Raw genomic sequence first — 16,649 nt, forward strand, 5'->3', positions numbered from 1 at the left:
CGTTCTTAAGGGGACACGATCAGGGAGATTATAAAACTTATCTCGGGAGCTTATATTGCTGAAAGTCTGACATTCCACCTATGGGGTCATCTCTTCCTCCCCCAGAAACGGACATAGTAAGCCATTATTACAGATGGGAATGTGGTTTATCAGTGTGTTGGAGCAGAAAAAAATGGTTAGAAACTACTGATGGAAAGTAGGCATAGAAGAATATAAGGCTTTATCACTGATAAAAGAGAGGATGCCCGCAGGAAAAAACTTCAGCAACTGTATTAAATTATCAGGGTACAATGAATGTGCTAAACTGCTGGTTCATTTACTCTCATATTTTGAATTGTTACCACTAAATGCTAGATAACAAACCTGATAACCTTCATTGCATTCTGAGAAGGCAAGTGGACCATTATGGAAGCGAAGATGTTTTGGATCAGTCTAGTATGCTCTATTAAGTTGTTAACCACCATTCCTTCTTCTAACTCATTTTGTTCAGCAAAGTTCCCTGTTCACAAGGCAACTCAGAGGCAAAATGAGACATATATGCAAAAAATTAATACAAGGTAGAAGGTAATAAGTTTACCAAAATAAATATGGAGTGTCAGGGACATTATAGGTGGGAGAGATGACATCAGGTTGGAGCAGAGTGTTAGGCAAAGCTCCATTAATCTCCAGTCTTCTCAGCTCTTTTCTCAAACACAAAAACAGTTATTGGTGCTTTGGGATAAGTTAGACACTGACTTTTGGTAGTACTGTTATTTTTTAAAAGGTATTGTTAAGCTTTTTCAATGTGTGATTTTAAGTTTCTGAAATGTAAACTTGTCATATCTTTGAGCCATAGGTTGCTCTGTGGGAGCACCTTCCCTATCACATAGTGGAAATCAGTTTGGGAAAAAGAGGTTATTCTGTCTTACTCCCTTCAGGCATGTGTCTTCTGAGTTGTTTCCAGCCACATTAGGTGCTACCTAATATACATGGTGAGATTATTTAGGGCTTTGAAAGTTAGGGAGAACCTAATATACCTAATATACATGGTGAGATTATTTAGGGCTTTGAAAGTTAGGGAGACCCTAATATACCTAATATACATGGTGAGATTATTTAGGGCTTTGAAAGTTAGGGAGAACCTAATATACCTCATATACATGGTGAGATTATTTAGGGCTTTGGAAGTTAGGGAGAACCTCTATTCCTCAGCAGGCATTTGGGTAACAGGTGAGGAAGTGAGATAGATATGCAGTTCAAGTGTGGGCAGGCACACACACACACACTCACACACTCACACACAGCTAACTTGGCAGCTGTGAGGATGGAGGTGGAGGACTCAGTGCCCGCTAAGCTACTTCAAGTACCTGCATGTCTGAGGCTGACTTTGAAGCCTCCAGCGTGTTTGGAGTTAATTCCCATTAGGTTGGACTCCGCCCCTCTCTCCCAAAGGTAAAGCAAGATTTTCAAGCATCACTGCAAAGAGCAGCTGGGATTCCCATCCCCTTCTGACAAGCTGTAAGGAGAAGTTGTTTCTCAGATTTGAGTCCGAAGAGAGGAAACAAGTCAATCAGCCTTCGTGGTCAGAAGGTAAATTTGCAACTTGGGCCAAATGCAATTGAAACAGCTGGATAAGAAACTGTTTGCTCTCCCCTTGCTCAACCCCCCCTTCTCCCCTTCCTTTCTCAGGCTTCCTGTCCTTTCATCTCACAGCTCAGAGAATCTGTTTTCTTCCCAAAGGCAGCCTGGTGCATTTTTACTTCCTCAAGTCTGTTGTTTGCACAGAGACTAAGAGGAATCAGGGCTGAATTCCTATTTCATACTGACATGGTGTGAAGACCTAAGGGTTAAATGCTAGTTGGTTTCCCCAGGAGAGTTGGTAATTTGAGGAGAGGAAGTCCATGTCTCTGGGAGTGGAGGGAAGGATTTTGTTCTGACCTATCTATTGAAATAAAAGTGGATTGGGTTTGCTGATATGCTGGGTTGATCTCTTAGACTTGCCTAAATTGGGGTTATGGTACTAAAATGGGGTGCTGGGGTTAAACTGAAATGCAGATGTTAAAGTGAGTTGGGCTGGAAATAAAAGATTGCATTAGCTCAGTAAATATTTGAGTTCCTACTGTGTGCCAAAGCATGATGATTTCCAGAAAAACCTGAAATAGTTTAACTATAAATCCATTCTTGAAAGGAACACTGGGCCAAATGATTCTGTTTTGTGGTGGGAAACAGAAAACAGAAAGAAGTTTAGGGGTGAGGAGAAATCACTGAAAGACTGGTTAGCAGAGAAAGGGGAGAGGTATGATATTCGACTTCTTGGGTGACTTTGAGTCTTCTCTATTACTTATGGGAGAATGGAGTCTTCTCTGATAGGTGGGGGAATGAACACCTATCCTGGTGTTAGGTATACATAGCACAGATGTTACTTCACTTGAACTTTATGTTCCATCATCTCCATTTTATAGATGAAACTAAAACTCAGAGGTTTTAATTGATCCTTTCAAGTTCATATAACCTGCAAGGGGCAGACCTTAGGACCCTATCCCAGATCTGGATTCTAAAATCTGGACTCTTGTCCATTAAAAGAGTATCTCTCAATCATTAATTTCCATCAGAATCAATTGAGGATTTTTGAAAAATGCAAATCCCATAAAATTTAATTCAGTGAATCCTAAAAGGATGTCACAGTCTGCATTTTGGACAAGCATCAAAGGTGATTCTGATGCAGAGGCGTTAGGGACCCCATTTTGAAAAACACCCTTCATATGCCAGGCTGCCTCTCATGTCTGCTGAAGTGAGAGGAGAAGCCTTCAGCCCACCTTCTTCCTACACTGGCCAGATTCACTGAATGGGGGAGGTTGGCTATTGTGGCATTTTATTCACTATTGAGGCCATGGGCAGAGGGACTCCTGGGCAACAATAGCAGGCCTGGGGCTATGAACCTAAGCGTGTGAGGAAATGCTTTACCAGTTAGTCCATTGTTGATAGGACTTAACAGTGTCTTGCCAGAGCAGGCTGGTTGGAGTAGTGAGATAGGACTCCTAGCCAATCAATTGCTCACTAAAGGTGGTGGCATCGTTCCAGACAGAATAAGAACTGGGGTGAAGATCTCTAATTGATATGCCACTTTCCAAAGCAGAAGACAAGACAGAGAGCTCAGTGAGCAGTATTTTTTTTTAATTTACAAAGAAGGGAGAAGCTCATATGAAATTTAGGGAAATCATTCCAATTCCCACCTTTCTAACCTCAGACCCAGGAGAAGGGGAATAGCCCAGGACTTGACATGGAGGTTCTTTTTATGGGCTCTCTCTGTCTCTGCCTGGCCAACTTGATTATTTAGAATTGGCCTTCTAGGTTGTTAATGACTTGGTTGGTCCTGTCTCTGCACTCACTCCCTGGCTTCCTGCCTCCTCGTGCCTTACCTGCTTGTGGACATCTTCACCTCAGGATGGAGCAATGCAAATAAATAAATAAACAAACCCAACACAGCTAGTTTTGCTAGTCTTTCTACCCCAGACTAAAAGAGGATGGAAGGAGGGAGAAGGCTTAGAAAGACAATCAGCAAGCAAGAAAGCTGAGGATTTGACAGACAAGACTTAGACTGAAAGCAAGGTCTTCTTAAGCATAGAGTAGAATGGTGGGTGCCAGGCGCTGGAGGGAGGGGGAACGAGGAGTTGTTTCTCAATAGGTTTACATTTCAATTATGCTACATGAATAACTTCTAGAGATCTTCTGTACAACTTTGCACCTATAGTTAACAATATGCACTTCAAAATTCATTATGAGGATAGATCTCATGTTAAGTGTTCTTAGCACACACACAAACCCACAAAACAATACAAGGAACTTTTTGAAGTTTATGAATATATTTAGTACCTTGACTGTGATGATGGTGTTACAGATGTAGGCATATGTCCAAACTCAGAGAGATGTATACATTGAATATGTACACGTTTTCATATATCAATTATACCTCAATAAAGCTTACAAAAAGTGAGGTCTTCTTCAAGTCACCGGGATGCAAATGGGAAACAAAATTCTGGGAGTAGATAAATCATGAGATGATTTCAGGCACAGGAGAACCTGGAGACACTCCCATTGTGGAGATGTACAGAGGAGGAGAAACTTCTGGGGAACTCAGGTGGCAGAAAATAAAGAGAGAAATGTTTGGGAAGTGGTCATAGATTCTTTTTGAGGCTGCGTCTGAATCAGAAACATCTAGAATGGTCAGGTTGCTTATATATCCAATTTGATACAATGGCGAGACATTTCTCTGGAGTAGGACTCTATTTACCCACTGGAACCATATGCCTGTGCATATTGCTTATTTCCTAAAGTCTCAACACTGAGCATGATGTATCTGTAAAAGAGTTGGCAGGTAGGCTATGCGCACAGTCTAGGGGCGTGAGGAGAAAGTCCGTTCATATTCCTTTGCCAACAAAGCTGCTCTTCACAAAGCAGTCCAAAACCGGTAGTGTTGCAGTCAGTTTTCCTCAGCAGATGCAAGTCAGAGACTCCCTTTCTGACCACTTCATATGCTGGTCATTAACTCGTTGGCTTCTTTACCTGGACCCTGTTAGCCAAGATAGCGCTGTCCTTAACCCAGAAATTGTATGACAAGCTTGAGTGGGAACAAAAGGATTTGAGTCTTTTTCTGTGGGGACTGGGGAGGAGGTAAGGTATTGGAATAATTTGGTTTGTTTTTCTCCACCAAGAAAAATATAAGAGCAATGTTTCCAGTTTCACTGATACTAAGTAAGTAAGTGCCCACATATGAGTAGGTACACATGGGAGTGAAAAGGTGAGAACAAATGATTACAGTCTTGGCAACGAGACACCACAGGGAGAGGTGGAGTGCTCATTTGGGGAGAAAAAGTCTAAAGGTAAGCTACCAGCAATCTGAATTAATCTGTGTTGATGAAGGGCTCTCGTCTGGAGGACAGTGGCCAAGCTGTTCTCTATTCCCTCTGAGGCCCCGACCAAAGGAATTGGCCTTAAGTTGCACCAGAAAACGGTTTAAAATGAGATGTAACAAATGATTTATTGACAGTGAGAATTATCAAGCTACTGAGAAGAATTGTAGAGTTCTCTTCTCTAGAGTTCTTTGAAAGCAATATAGATAACTGTTTGACATGTATGGCTTAGGTGGGTTTCCTGCACCTTACATGTTGAAATGACCTCTATCCATGAGTCTGTGTTAGAATGACCACTGTATCTTTACCACTAGTCTTTAGTAAAAACAACAAATTTAGAACAGACCTCATACTTCTACCCTGGTCATTATAACTTTCTAGCCACACTCACTGCATCTCATACAACTGCTCTCAGAAACAGGCACGTGGCCCGTTTAGGAGAGAGAGCAACTAAGGGTGAGGGACCATGTAACCAAAGGGAGGGGGTCAATAGCAATCCTATCAATACCTGGTTACTGGACCACTTAGCAGGAGCACCAGGGTGAGCTCTTGGTTTCTGAAATCCAGTGTGGCTCTGTGGCTAGGCATTCCAAGACAGGGAAACAAAGCGATTGCTACATGAAATACACAAGAGGAATAAAGATAGAGTGAAGTATAGCATTGTGTGTGACTTTTATTAATGTGAATGTAAAGAGACTTGGATAGCCCCTGGGAATGAACTTGGATTGCTTTGGAGGGCTGTCATGAAGGGAGGTTACTCCATTGCAGGTGGTGCAGTAACTCAAAGTATTTGCGTGAATGCACTTCCCTGTCTGTACGTGTGAACATGTAGCAATGTACATGCAGACTCCACATGGCCCATTGCCTCCTTATCTGGCCACAGGCGAAGATGGGCTGGGGCTTATTTTGTGAACAGAAAATATTGAGCAACTGGATTCCTGACCTCTCTTGTCTACATGAAGTCAAGCCTATGATTCAGAAAGGTTTACCTTCAAAATATAGATTTCATCTCTCCATTATTTAATTCCATGGTCACTTTTAACTTTATATTGTTTAGGTCCTGGAGAGATAACATGAGAAAATTATCTGTGGCAGTGATTCTCAACCTGCTGTCCATGGATAGTGCTGACTCTCCACACTTCTAGTCCTAAAGAGAATGACTAACCCATCCAAGTTTGGGACTTTCCTAGTTTCATCCTTGACAGTCCCACATCCTTCAGTCCCAAGTGAACTAGCATGGTTGGACACCCTCATTCTAAATGAAATAAGGACAATGAGTTTTTCCTGAAGTTGAAAGTATTTAAATTCTGAAGGCCAATGAGTTTTTCTAAAGCTAAACCTATTTTATTTAAAAGGAATTTTGTAATCCTGCCTTCCTACCTCTTGGCTTCAAAATACCATTTTTAAAAAATGAAATTATGGTAACAGTGGTTGGCAGTCTTGTAGTTTTTTAAACATCCTGCTTTGTCACAGATGGTGATAACCTTATGTCAGAAGCCCTCCTCCTATTTTAGTATAGTTGTAGGTACCACTCACTGATATGGTCCCTTTCTCTGCCTTAAGCTCTCTGCCCTTCTACTGGCTGTCATACTGGTACTTCTCATCTCAAGGTGATGACATTTGTGGGGGACATATGGGGTTCGTTCTGACTACAAACTTGAAACAGTGAATACCCGGGTCCTAACGGTTACATGCTGCTTAGAGAAAGTGGCCTTCCTCCTACCTTCCCTGTCCTTCCCCTTTAATTCTTTTGCCATCCTTAAACAGTTTTGGCATCATGGGTGGGAAACCACGGAGGCTTTTCATTGAAACAGTTTTGGGGTGATGAGGAAGAATATGGGGGAAAATTGCAGATGAAGGAGAAGTGGGAAATTATGGCTCTGCCATTGAATCACTGTGTAACCTTGGGCAAGTCACTTAGCTTTCTGACCCTCAATTTGCTCATTTGTAAACTGGGGGTACTATTCATACCTTTCTTACCAACCTAAGAAGATTGCTGGGCAAAGCACATGAAATAATGGACTTGGAAGGGAATATGATGCTACAGCCAGCAGCTGTTTATCAGCTTGTTTCCTCTCATCCTCTGGCCTGGGCTTCTTCACGAAGAAGTAAGTTCATAAAAGAGGGCTGCTTGCATTTTCCATAATCTTACATGCTCTAATATAGCAAGCAGAGGCATTGCCTCATTGCGTCCAAGCGTACCTGCTTTCTAACAGCAATTACTCAAAACTAGTTCCACTTCTCCTCCTGTTGGCTTTCAATCCCTCATCACATCTTTCTCTCATTCCCTCCACTCCCAGGCATAAAGCCTCATTCCCTGGGGCCCAGCTCAAGGCACTCTCTTCCCAAAGCCCTAACATTCCAAAGTAAGCACCTGCAATTTATGATCTCTGCTCCCTTCCTGCACAAACCACATAGCACACAATACGTATGTATCAGGAGGGGAATTGTGGTGGAGTGAAAAAAGAGCATTATACGAAGAATCAAATAACTGGGCTCTAGTCCGGCCAGTGTACTTCACTAGTTCTTTACCCTTGAGTAAATCATTTCCTCTCCGTATTTCCATCTGTAAAGTGATAGGGCAGGGGGGTGATTAGCACTGTGTAGTACAAAAGTACTGACCTAGGAATCTGTAGATTGGATCTCTTATTCCAGTGTGGCTGCTTGCTAACTTACTCTGCGACTTGGGGAAAATTATTTCCCGCTTTACAAGGGTGTATTCCCCCATATGTAAAACAAGAAGGTTGAATTAGGTGATTCATTAAGATCCCTGCCAGCCTGGAAATTGGATGCTTCTATAAAATGGGTTTCATTAAACAAATATGGATTGCAGTGCCCGCTCTGTGCCAGGTACTGTTTGATGATGGTTATGACAGAGCTCATGGCTGGACAAGGTCCTTGAGACCCTGAGTACAACTGCTGCTTGCTCCTGACAATGTCCCAAACTGGCAATATAGCCAGTTCCTGTAATTCCCGTGCATTCAGTCCCCCACCGCTGAACCCCTCTCCCACCACCTGTAACTTTACGCAGTGGTGATGAATCATGGAGAAGTGTCTGAAACAAACTCCACTGTCTGCTTGCTGGAGATGTTCACAGTGCTGTCAGCAAGCTTCAGTGTGGTCTCTGGCTGCCCTCATTGAGAAACAGGCCAGAAAGCAATGGCAGATTAATGGAGTTGGGAGGGAAGTGGTGGATTTTTGACAGAGGGGTCTGTGAAAACCATCTGTGAGCTGGGCTGAGGAGATTAGATCTAAAAAGACTCTCACTGTCTTGAATCTGAGATGACTTGTTCCAAAAGGCACCTTGAAATGCCCTTATAGCTATAGATCTCTGTTCCTGATGCCAGGCAGGGGGTACCTAATCCATTTCAGAGAGATGAGGTGCTTTCTTAACTTTATTCAGCAAAGGACCAGGCAGGTTTTCTTAGTAGATAGCCTAGTGTTAGACAACCCTCACTGGTTGGAAAGGTGCCTCCCATTTTGATTTTGGGAAAAAGTGACTGAACAGTGCTCACTCAGTGATAAGCAAAGGGTATGAGACTAGGCACCCCTTATTTTATTTACCCATTTTAACCTAGCTGATGTAGTACTGTGAAAGCCCACATTAATGCTCTCCTGGACATCCTACCAAGGTCAAATGGGCACATCCTCTAACTCCATGGTGAGCTCTCCTTCCCTCTTCTCCCTTGGAGTAGAGGCAGGCCCTGTGAGTTATCTTCCTTCTTTCTTAACTCTCTGAAAACAACTTGGTTCCTGGCCTTCTTGAGATATTGCCTCCTTCCAGCCTTCAGGTCAACAAGGCCATTCCACCAGAAGTTGGGGGCTCTCCAGAGAGCCTTGGTTTGATTCAGACTTCCCTCCTGTCACTTGTTCCATGCTGGATGTCAAGAGCTAAAAGCTGTCTGCTCAGGCTGCATTGGAGTGGGCAGAACAGTCACTAATTCAGTTCTACGCTTATTCCATGGCAGCCTAGAGACCATAGAACTCTGAATCAGGCGGAAGGAAGGGAAGATGGGAAAAGTGCTGGAGAGCAGAATCCCATAGGGACCCAAATGGTCCTTGAGACAATAATCTTATCCAGAAGTAAGGGCCAAGAAGCACATGACTGAGCCCCAGGACTGGCCAGGCAGATGAAAACTAGGCCAATGGAGCCTACATGATAACTTTCTACATTTGGCGCTGTGACCCAACTCATCTCCCTATCCCCGCAGAGAAACCTGGGACCATGCGGAGCAGCCTGACCCTGGCGGGGACCCTCTGGGCCTTCCTGTCCCTTGTTACCGCTGTGGCCAGTTCTACCAGTTACTTCCTGCCTTACTGGCTCTTTGGATCCCAGCTGGGGAAGCCAGTGTCATTCAGCACATTCCGGAGGTGCAACTACCCTGTGAGGGGAGAGGGGCAGAGTCTGATCATGGTGGAAGAGTGTGGGCGCTATGCCAGCTTCAATGCCATCCCAAGCCTGGCCTGGCAGATGTGCACAGTAGTGACAGGTGCCGGCTGTGCTCTGCTACTCCTGGTGGCACTGGCTGCTGTCCTAGGCTGCTGCATGGAGGAGCTCATCTCCAGAATGATGGGACGCTACATGGGAGCCGCACAGTTCGTGGGAGGTAAGACGGTGTTCCTGGGATTGGGTAGGTTGGGGAGCTTTGCAGGGTTGTGGGTAGTGGGGATGTTGTTTCATGGGGAAATCCACTCTCAGCTTCTCCCCTTTGTCCATCTCTAGGGCTATGAATGGGGACTCGTTTGAAACACCTAGCCTGGGACTCCCCAAAGTGCAATCTACATCAGGGTTTTATTCTCAGCAAGATTGGCTAGTAGGCAGAGTTGATATCTGGTTTTTTTAGCCCTGATTTTCATCACCTTCTTCTCCTTGCAGAGTGCCCATTGAAGAATATTATCCAGGTCTGCTTTCCAGGGACAGCAACTTATACTCTAGTATTACTGCTCCAAAATAAACTTGACCTCTAAGATCCCTGATCTCTGGTAGTTATCTCAGAGGACAGTGATCTGATAGACACATACACCCAGGTGTTAATTACTAATAAGAATTTAATGTACAGTCCTCACCAAAAAATACATCTCTAATAGTGAAATGCTAGGTACCAGGCAGACTTCAGGTGACTGCTTATTTGACAGCATCTAAGGCTAGCCCTGTCTAGTAGCCATTAACAGACTATCCAGGTTTCTATGGCCCTGACGCACCCTAGTTAGCTTTTCCCTCATTCAGCCTCCCCCTAAACTTAATGCAGGAGACCTGGATGCTGGCAGTGTGTGGATGGGCTAGGAAAGAGCAAAATGCAAAAATGGCAGACTGTAGGAAAGCAAGGGGAGCAGTTTAATCTGAACGGAGAAGAAAAAGCAAGTTTAAGACAGACAGGCAAATGTGTGTGTGAATATGTGAGCTATTTTTTACACCTAGTTGCGGCAGTGGAAAAAAGCGCTGGTAGAACCTATTGCTGAAGTTTGTTGCTGTTGTTCCTAAAGTTGTAGAATCATTATTCATTATCACTGTCATCCTTAGCAGCACAGTGTGGGTGCCTGGAGCCAGGAAACTTGGATCCCACTTCTGGCTCTTTCACTAAGTTGCCCTGTGGCTGTCAGCAAATGACAGTGACCTCTCTCTTGTTCACTTCCTTTCTTTCCTTAAATTTGTTCGTTGGCAAGATAACCCAGATCCTAATTTTCTTTCTTCTCTCCAATGACTGCATTTATGTGGCCTTGGGGTGAGATGTTAGTGATGAGCTAAGACAGGGCTTCTCAACAGGGGCTGATTTCTTACATACCTCATCCCCCACCAAGGGACATTTGGTAAGGTCTTTGACATGGTTTTGGTTATCAAAAATTGGGGAGGGTGCTGCTGACAATCAGTGGATAAAGGTGAGGAATGCTGTTAAATATCCCACAATGCACAAGAACAAGACAGCTGACCACTCCCCAAAACAAAGAAGTATCTGGTCCCAAATGTCAGTGGTGCCAAGGTTGAGAAACACTGAGCTAAGTATCATGATTTTCTGGCATTCTTAGGAAAAGCACCAGATTCTCTTTGCTGTGCCAGTTAAGGTGATGTTTTCTGTTTCCCTCTTTCCTTAGACTCATTGTGCAAAGTTTGTTTTGTTTTGTTTTTTGTTTTTTACATCTTTATTGGAGTAAAATTGCTTTACAACGGTGTGTTAGTTTCTGCTTTATAACAAAGTGACTCAGTTATACATATACAGATGTTCCCATATCTCTTCCCTCTTGCATCTCCCTCCCTCCCACCCTCCCTATCCCACCCCTCTAGGTGGTCACAAAGCACCGAGCTGATCTCCCTGTGCTATGTGGCTGCTTCCCACTAGCTATCTATTTTACGTTTGGTAGTATATATATGTCCATGCCTCTCTCTCACTTTGTCACGGCTTACCCTTCCCCCTCCCCATATCCTCAAGTCCATTCCCTAGTAGGTCTGTGTCTTTATTCCCACCTTACCCCTAGGTTATTCATGACAATTTTTTTTCTTAGATTCCATATATATGTGTTAGCATACGGTATTTGTCTTTCTTTCTCTGACTTACTTCACTCTGTATGACAGACTCTAGGTCCATCCACCTCACTACAAATAACTCAATTTCGTTTCTTTTTATGGCTGAGTAATACTCCATTGTATATATGTGCCACATGTTCTTTATCCATTCATCCGATGATGGACACTTAGGTTGCTTCCAGCTCCTGGCTATTGTAAGTAGAGCTGCAATGAACATTTTGGTACATGACTTTTTTTTGAATTATGGTTTTCTCAGGATATATGCCCAGTAGTGAGATTGCTGGCTCATATGGTAGTTCTATTTGTAGTTTTTTAAGGAACCTCCATACTGTTCTCCATAGTGGCTGTACCAATTCACATTCCCACCAGCAGTACAAGAGTGTTCCCTTTTCTCCACACCCTCTACAGCATTTATTTTGTCTATATTTTTTGATGATGGCCATTCTGACCGGTGTGAGATGATATCTCACTGTAGTTTTGATTTGCATTTCTCTAATGATTAATGATGTTGAGCATTCTTTCATGTGTTTGTTGGCAATCTGCATATCTTCTTTGGAGAAGTGTCTATTTAGGTCTTCTGCCCATTTTTGGATTAGGTTGTTTGTTTTTTTGTTATTGAGCCACATGAGCTGCTTGTAAATTTTGGAGATTAATCCTTTGTCAGTTACTTCATTTGCACATATTTTCTCCCATTCTGAGGGTTGTCTTTTGGTCTTGTTTATGGTTTCCTTTGCTGTGCAAAAGCCTTGAAGTTTCATTAGGTCCCATTTGTTTATTTTTGTTTTTATTTCCATTTCTCTAGGAGGTGGGTCAAAAAGGATCTTGCTGTTATGTATGTCATAGAGTGTTCTGCCTATGTTTTCCTCTAAGAGTTTGATAGTTTCTGGCCTTACATTTAGGTCTTTAATCCATTTTGAGCTTATTTTTGTGTATGGTGTTAGGGAGTGTTCTAATCTCATACTTTTACATGTACCTGTACAGTTTTCCCAGCACCACTTATTGAAGAGTCTGTCCTTTCTCCACTGTACATTCCTGCCTCCTTTATCAAAGATAAGGTGACCATATGTGCATGGGTTTATCTCTGGGCTTTCTATCCTGTTCCATTGATCTATCTTTCTGTTTTTGTGCCAGTACCATACTGTCTTGATTACTGTAGCTTTGTAGTATAATCCGAAGTCAGGGAGCCTGATTCCTCCAGCTCCATTTTTTGTTCTCAAGATTGCTTTGGCCATTCGGGGTCTTTTGTGTTTCCATACAAATTGTGAAATTTTTTGTTCTAGTTCTGTGGAAAATGCCAGTGGTAGTTTGATAGGGATTGCATTGAATCTGTAGATTGCTTTGGGTAGTAGAGTCATTTTCACAATGTTGATTCTTCCAATCCAAGAACATGGTATATCTCTCCATCTATTTGTATCATCTTTAATTTTTTTCATCAGTGTCTTATAATTTTCTGCATACAGGTCTTTTGTCTCCCTAGGTAGGTTTATTCCTAGATATTTTATTCTTTTTGTTGCAGTGGTAAATGGGAGTGTTTTCTTAATTTCACTTTCAGATTTTTCATCATTAGGGTATAGGAATGCCAGAGATTTCTGTGCATTAATTTTGTATCGTGCTATTTTACCAGATTCATTGATTAGCTCTAGTAGTTTTCTGGTAGCATCCTTAGGATTCTCTATGTATAGTATCATGTCATCTGCAAACAGTGACAGCTTTACTTCTTCTTTTCTGATTTGGATTCCTTTTATTCTCTGATTGCTGTGGCTAAAACTTCCAAAACGATGTTGAATAAGAGTGGTGAGAGTGGGCAACCTTGTCTTGTTCCTGATCTTAGTGGAAATGGTTTCAGTTTTTCACTATTGAGGACGATGTTGGCTGTGGGTTTGTCATATATGGCCTTTATTATGTTGAGGAAAGCTCCCTCTATGCCTACTTTCTGCAGGGTTTTTATCATAAATGGGTGTTGAATTTTGTCAAAAGCTTTCTCTGCATCTATTGAGATGATCATGTGGTTTTTCTCCTATTTGAATTCACATTCTAACCTCCCTTATCTCTGAATTTTCCCACTCTTTAGCTACTAATGATTTTCTGGCCACATTGGAAAGTCATTGGATTAATTTCTCTCTTCCGCTTCAAAACCATGGTACAGAACCAGTTATTAAGGCTGGTTTAAGCCTATGACTTTATCTCTCTTTGGGGGCTCCACAGATATTACAAATGAACCTTAATTGGCTCACCTTTCACCTGCATTCTTGGGCTTACTATGGCTAGCTCGGTACTTCTATGGGCACATTATTTCAGGAAGTGACACTTAGCTGGCAGGTGAAAGGGGTGCTCCTTACAACTCATATTTATAGCCCCAGAGCCCAGTTCAGTGCCTGGCACAGAGCAGGTATTTAGTAATGGTAGAAAGAATGAACATATGGTTAAGGCAATGTTAGTGTATTTTGGGATAAGTTGGGCATGCGAAAGCTGGGTTCATTCACATCCTTTGCTTTTTTTCCAGGCTTCCATTCAAAGGTATTAGCACCCTGAGTTCTCTTCTCTTCTGACTTGAGAGTGATAACTTAGCTTTACTTGCTTTTCTAAGAATTTCCAGCAGAGGGTGAACAGGGACTAACTGTTAGGAATCAGAATGTCAGTAGCAATAGCCTCCATCTGACTCCAAGCATTAACACTGGCTCCTACACCCACCTTGCCTCCTATCTTAGGCTTGAGTGAGACTTTCACAAAATGTTTATGGTTCTCCATATAATACATTTTGGTTGATCTCACTTTCTAGGTCCAGAAACTCAAAGGAAATTGTTGAAGGGAGATGTGGGTAGGTAATGGAGATTTAGACACTCATGGACTGAGTGGGGGAGAGCTTTAATTGAGCAGCAGATATAATACAGGGGCAATAGAAACATCAGTATCATGTTAATCTCATATGATTCTGCTATTTTATATTCCCCATCAACCATTGCTCATAGGAACATAGTCACAGTGTTTACACTTAGATGGGGGTCATTAAAGTTCAAGAATAAAATGCCATTTGACAGTACTCATGGAAAGAATCAAGATCCAAGGTGTGCTACAAGGGTTATCCCTGGGGATATTGGACAGATTGCTAAATTTATACAGCTTCCCCGCCTGTAATACCAGCCAACTAAGTGTCATTCTCATTTCCTTTTTAGAAACTGGTGCCTGTCAAAGTTGCATCAGATGTGAAGGAATGGTGAAGGCTGCTTGAATGTATCATATTTTCTAGGCACCCCTTGGCATACAATCATTATCCAAGGTTCTTCAGAGATCTTGGTGTCTCACTCCTCAGAGATGGGCTTTGCTTGTGGCAGAAAGCCAAGCCTGAACAGCATTTTGAGCTCCATGGATAAAAGACATAAGAGAAAGAGCTGTGAGGGTTAAGTTTAAGCTTGTTGTTCAGCAGAGGGAAATTGATTTTGTTGCTCCAGGCCTGGCTGCTTCTCGGCAGCTAGTGCATTAACCAAAATACATCAGAGGGAGGAGCCATTTTTTTTCAGGTCTGGTTTATCTCTGCCAGACCCCAAACCACTGAAGAGATGGAGGATCCATTAAGAACTACTCCCTCCCCCTGCCTGACTTTTGTTCCCCCGTTTGGCGGCTGCCCACAGAGATGAGTGGTGGGAAGTGGGAGAGACAGGAAGAAATAAAGAGCTGCTGGCCTGAGTCATACTCAGCAAGGTGACCTGATGGGACCCTTGGGTCCCATTTGCTCCACCTGCAGCTGATCCAGCTGGACAAGTGTAGGGTCCAGAGAGCCTTCCACTGGGACCTTCATGCCCTCCTCTAACCGGTGAAGGAAACATCTGGCCAGGAGATTATTTCAACCCTGGGGATGCTGAGGTTTCTAACCAGCTGGCCCCCAGTCCCTGAGAACAAGGTCATTATTTACATTCCCCCGTGTATACATATGCAAGAGGCTTGTGAATTATCCTCTACCTTCAGTGAGAGCTAACCAAAGAAGTAATAAGTGAGAAGTAAATATAAGGAACTCTTGGCAAGAAAAAGTGTAAGATCTTGGATCAGGTTCCTCGAGGGAGGCCAAGAATCTTTCTAGATCAGGGAATGTATCAGAATCACATGGAGTGCTTAAAAAATGTGGACCCAACTCTCCAGTCCTCTTTCCCATACTGATACACACAGCAACAGGTGGAAGGCTGCATGTTTTGGAAGATCTCTCCAGTGACTCTGATGTGTTCCCTTTCCCCAATCCAAGTGAGAACTACCACTCTGGACTTTTTTTTTTTTTTTTTTGGTTAAGCAGATGGAATTCAACACACCCAGACAGGCACTAATGATTTTCTCCATGGAAGGTCCTAATGCTTCATGCTTCAAGCTGAATGAAAGTTGCCACTGGAGATGGATCACTGAGAACTTGATTCAAGGAAAGAGTGCTGTTTTCTAAAAACCATTATCTTCTCTGGAAACCAAGCATTTCCTGGAAAGTCTTCCAAAGTTTCATCAGGCATAATTTAACTTATCCTTACCATGCTGAACAAGGATTATAAAAGTGGCTTTCTGTTTCGGAAATGGTATTTAAAGAAGTTAACCTACTAACAAAAACTCATGTAGCAAATTTGAAGCAGAACAGAGACTGTGGTCCAGGGTTTCTGACTCTCAGCCCTGGGCTTTATGCACTGATGTCATTGATTTTTCTTTTTCTGTTTGGAGAAGAAATTCTATCACAATGTTTTTCAGAGTGGTCCATGAAGCCCTTGTATAAGAAATTTCCTGGGGTGCTTGTTAAATACAGATACCTTAGTGCCTTTCTAAGCCTACCCAATCAGAACTGATGCCTGGCACTCTGCATTTTACACGGCCTCTCATGCTGATTTATTTTTGAAAGCATAGTATGAAATATTTCAAAAATGTGCACTATACAGCTTAAGAAATAGAATATTACCAATGTTGTTGAAATCTCCTTCATACCCTGATAGTATTCCCTTGTTCCCACAGCAAAGTTAACTACTGTCTTGGATTTGTTATTTATCATTTCCCAACATGATTCCAGTACACGCTAACATTTGAAAACCTCTGCTCAGTTTTGTTCATAGTGTTGCTTTTTTCTGAAATTCTGTTTTCTTCCATCTCTGCCTGTAAATCTCTCTCTCTCAAAGGCCAGGTCAAATGCAGCCTCTCTGTGAAGCCTCTCCTGATGTACTTTAGAAATCTCTAGCAGAGGTGAACTGTTTTATAACTCTGAGAGAGAATATGCAGTGAAA

The 16,649-nt window shown here is 42.6% G+C and overlaps 1 protein-coding gene across 1 annotated transcript in view; it reads left to right on the plus strand.

Annotated features, from left to right (window-relative positions):
- The first annotated feature begins 8,889 nt into the window (after positions 1 to 8,889).
- LHFPL1 (LHFPL tetraspan subfamily member 1) overlaps positions 8,890 to 16,649 on the plus strand; it is a 45,811-nt gene continuing 38,051 nt past the window's right edge. Inside the window, exon 1 of the mRNA XM_022556749.2 lies at positions 8,890 to 9,496. Coding sequence (XP_022412457.1) covers positions 9,046 to 9,496 — 451 coding nt within the window. The 5' untranslated portion in view covers positions 8,890 to 9,045. The remainder of the gene's footprint in view (positions 9,497 to 16,649) is intronic.

The sequence above is a fragment of the Delphinapterus leucas genome, chromosome X, assembly GCF_059928025.1.
Source record: "Delphinapterus leucas isolate spDelLeu-1000000601 "Yukka" chromosome X, BTC_Dleu_Yukka2, whole genome shotgun sequence".
Lineage (NCBI taxonomy): Eukaryota > Metazoa > Chordata > Mammalia > Artiodactyla > Monodontidae > Delphinapterus > Delphinapterus leucas.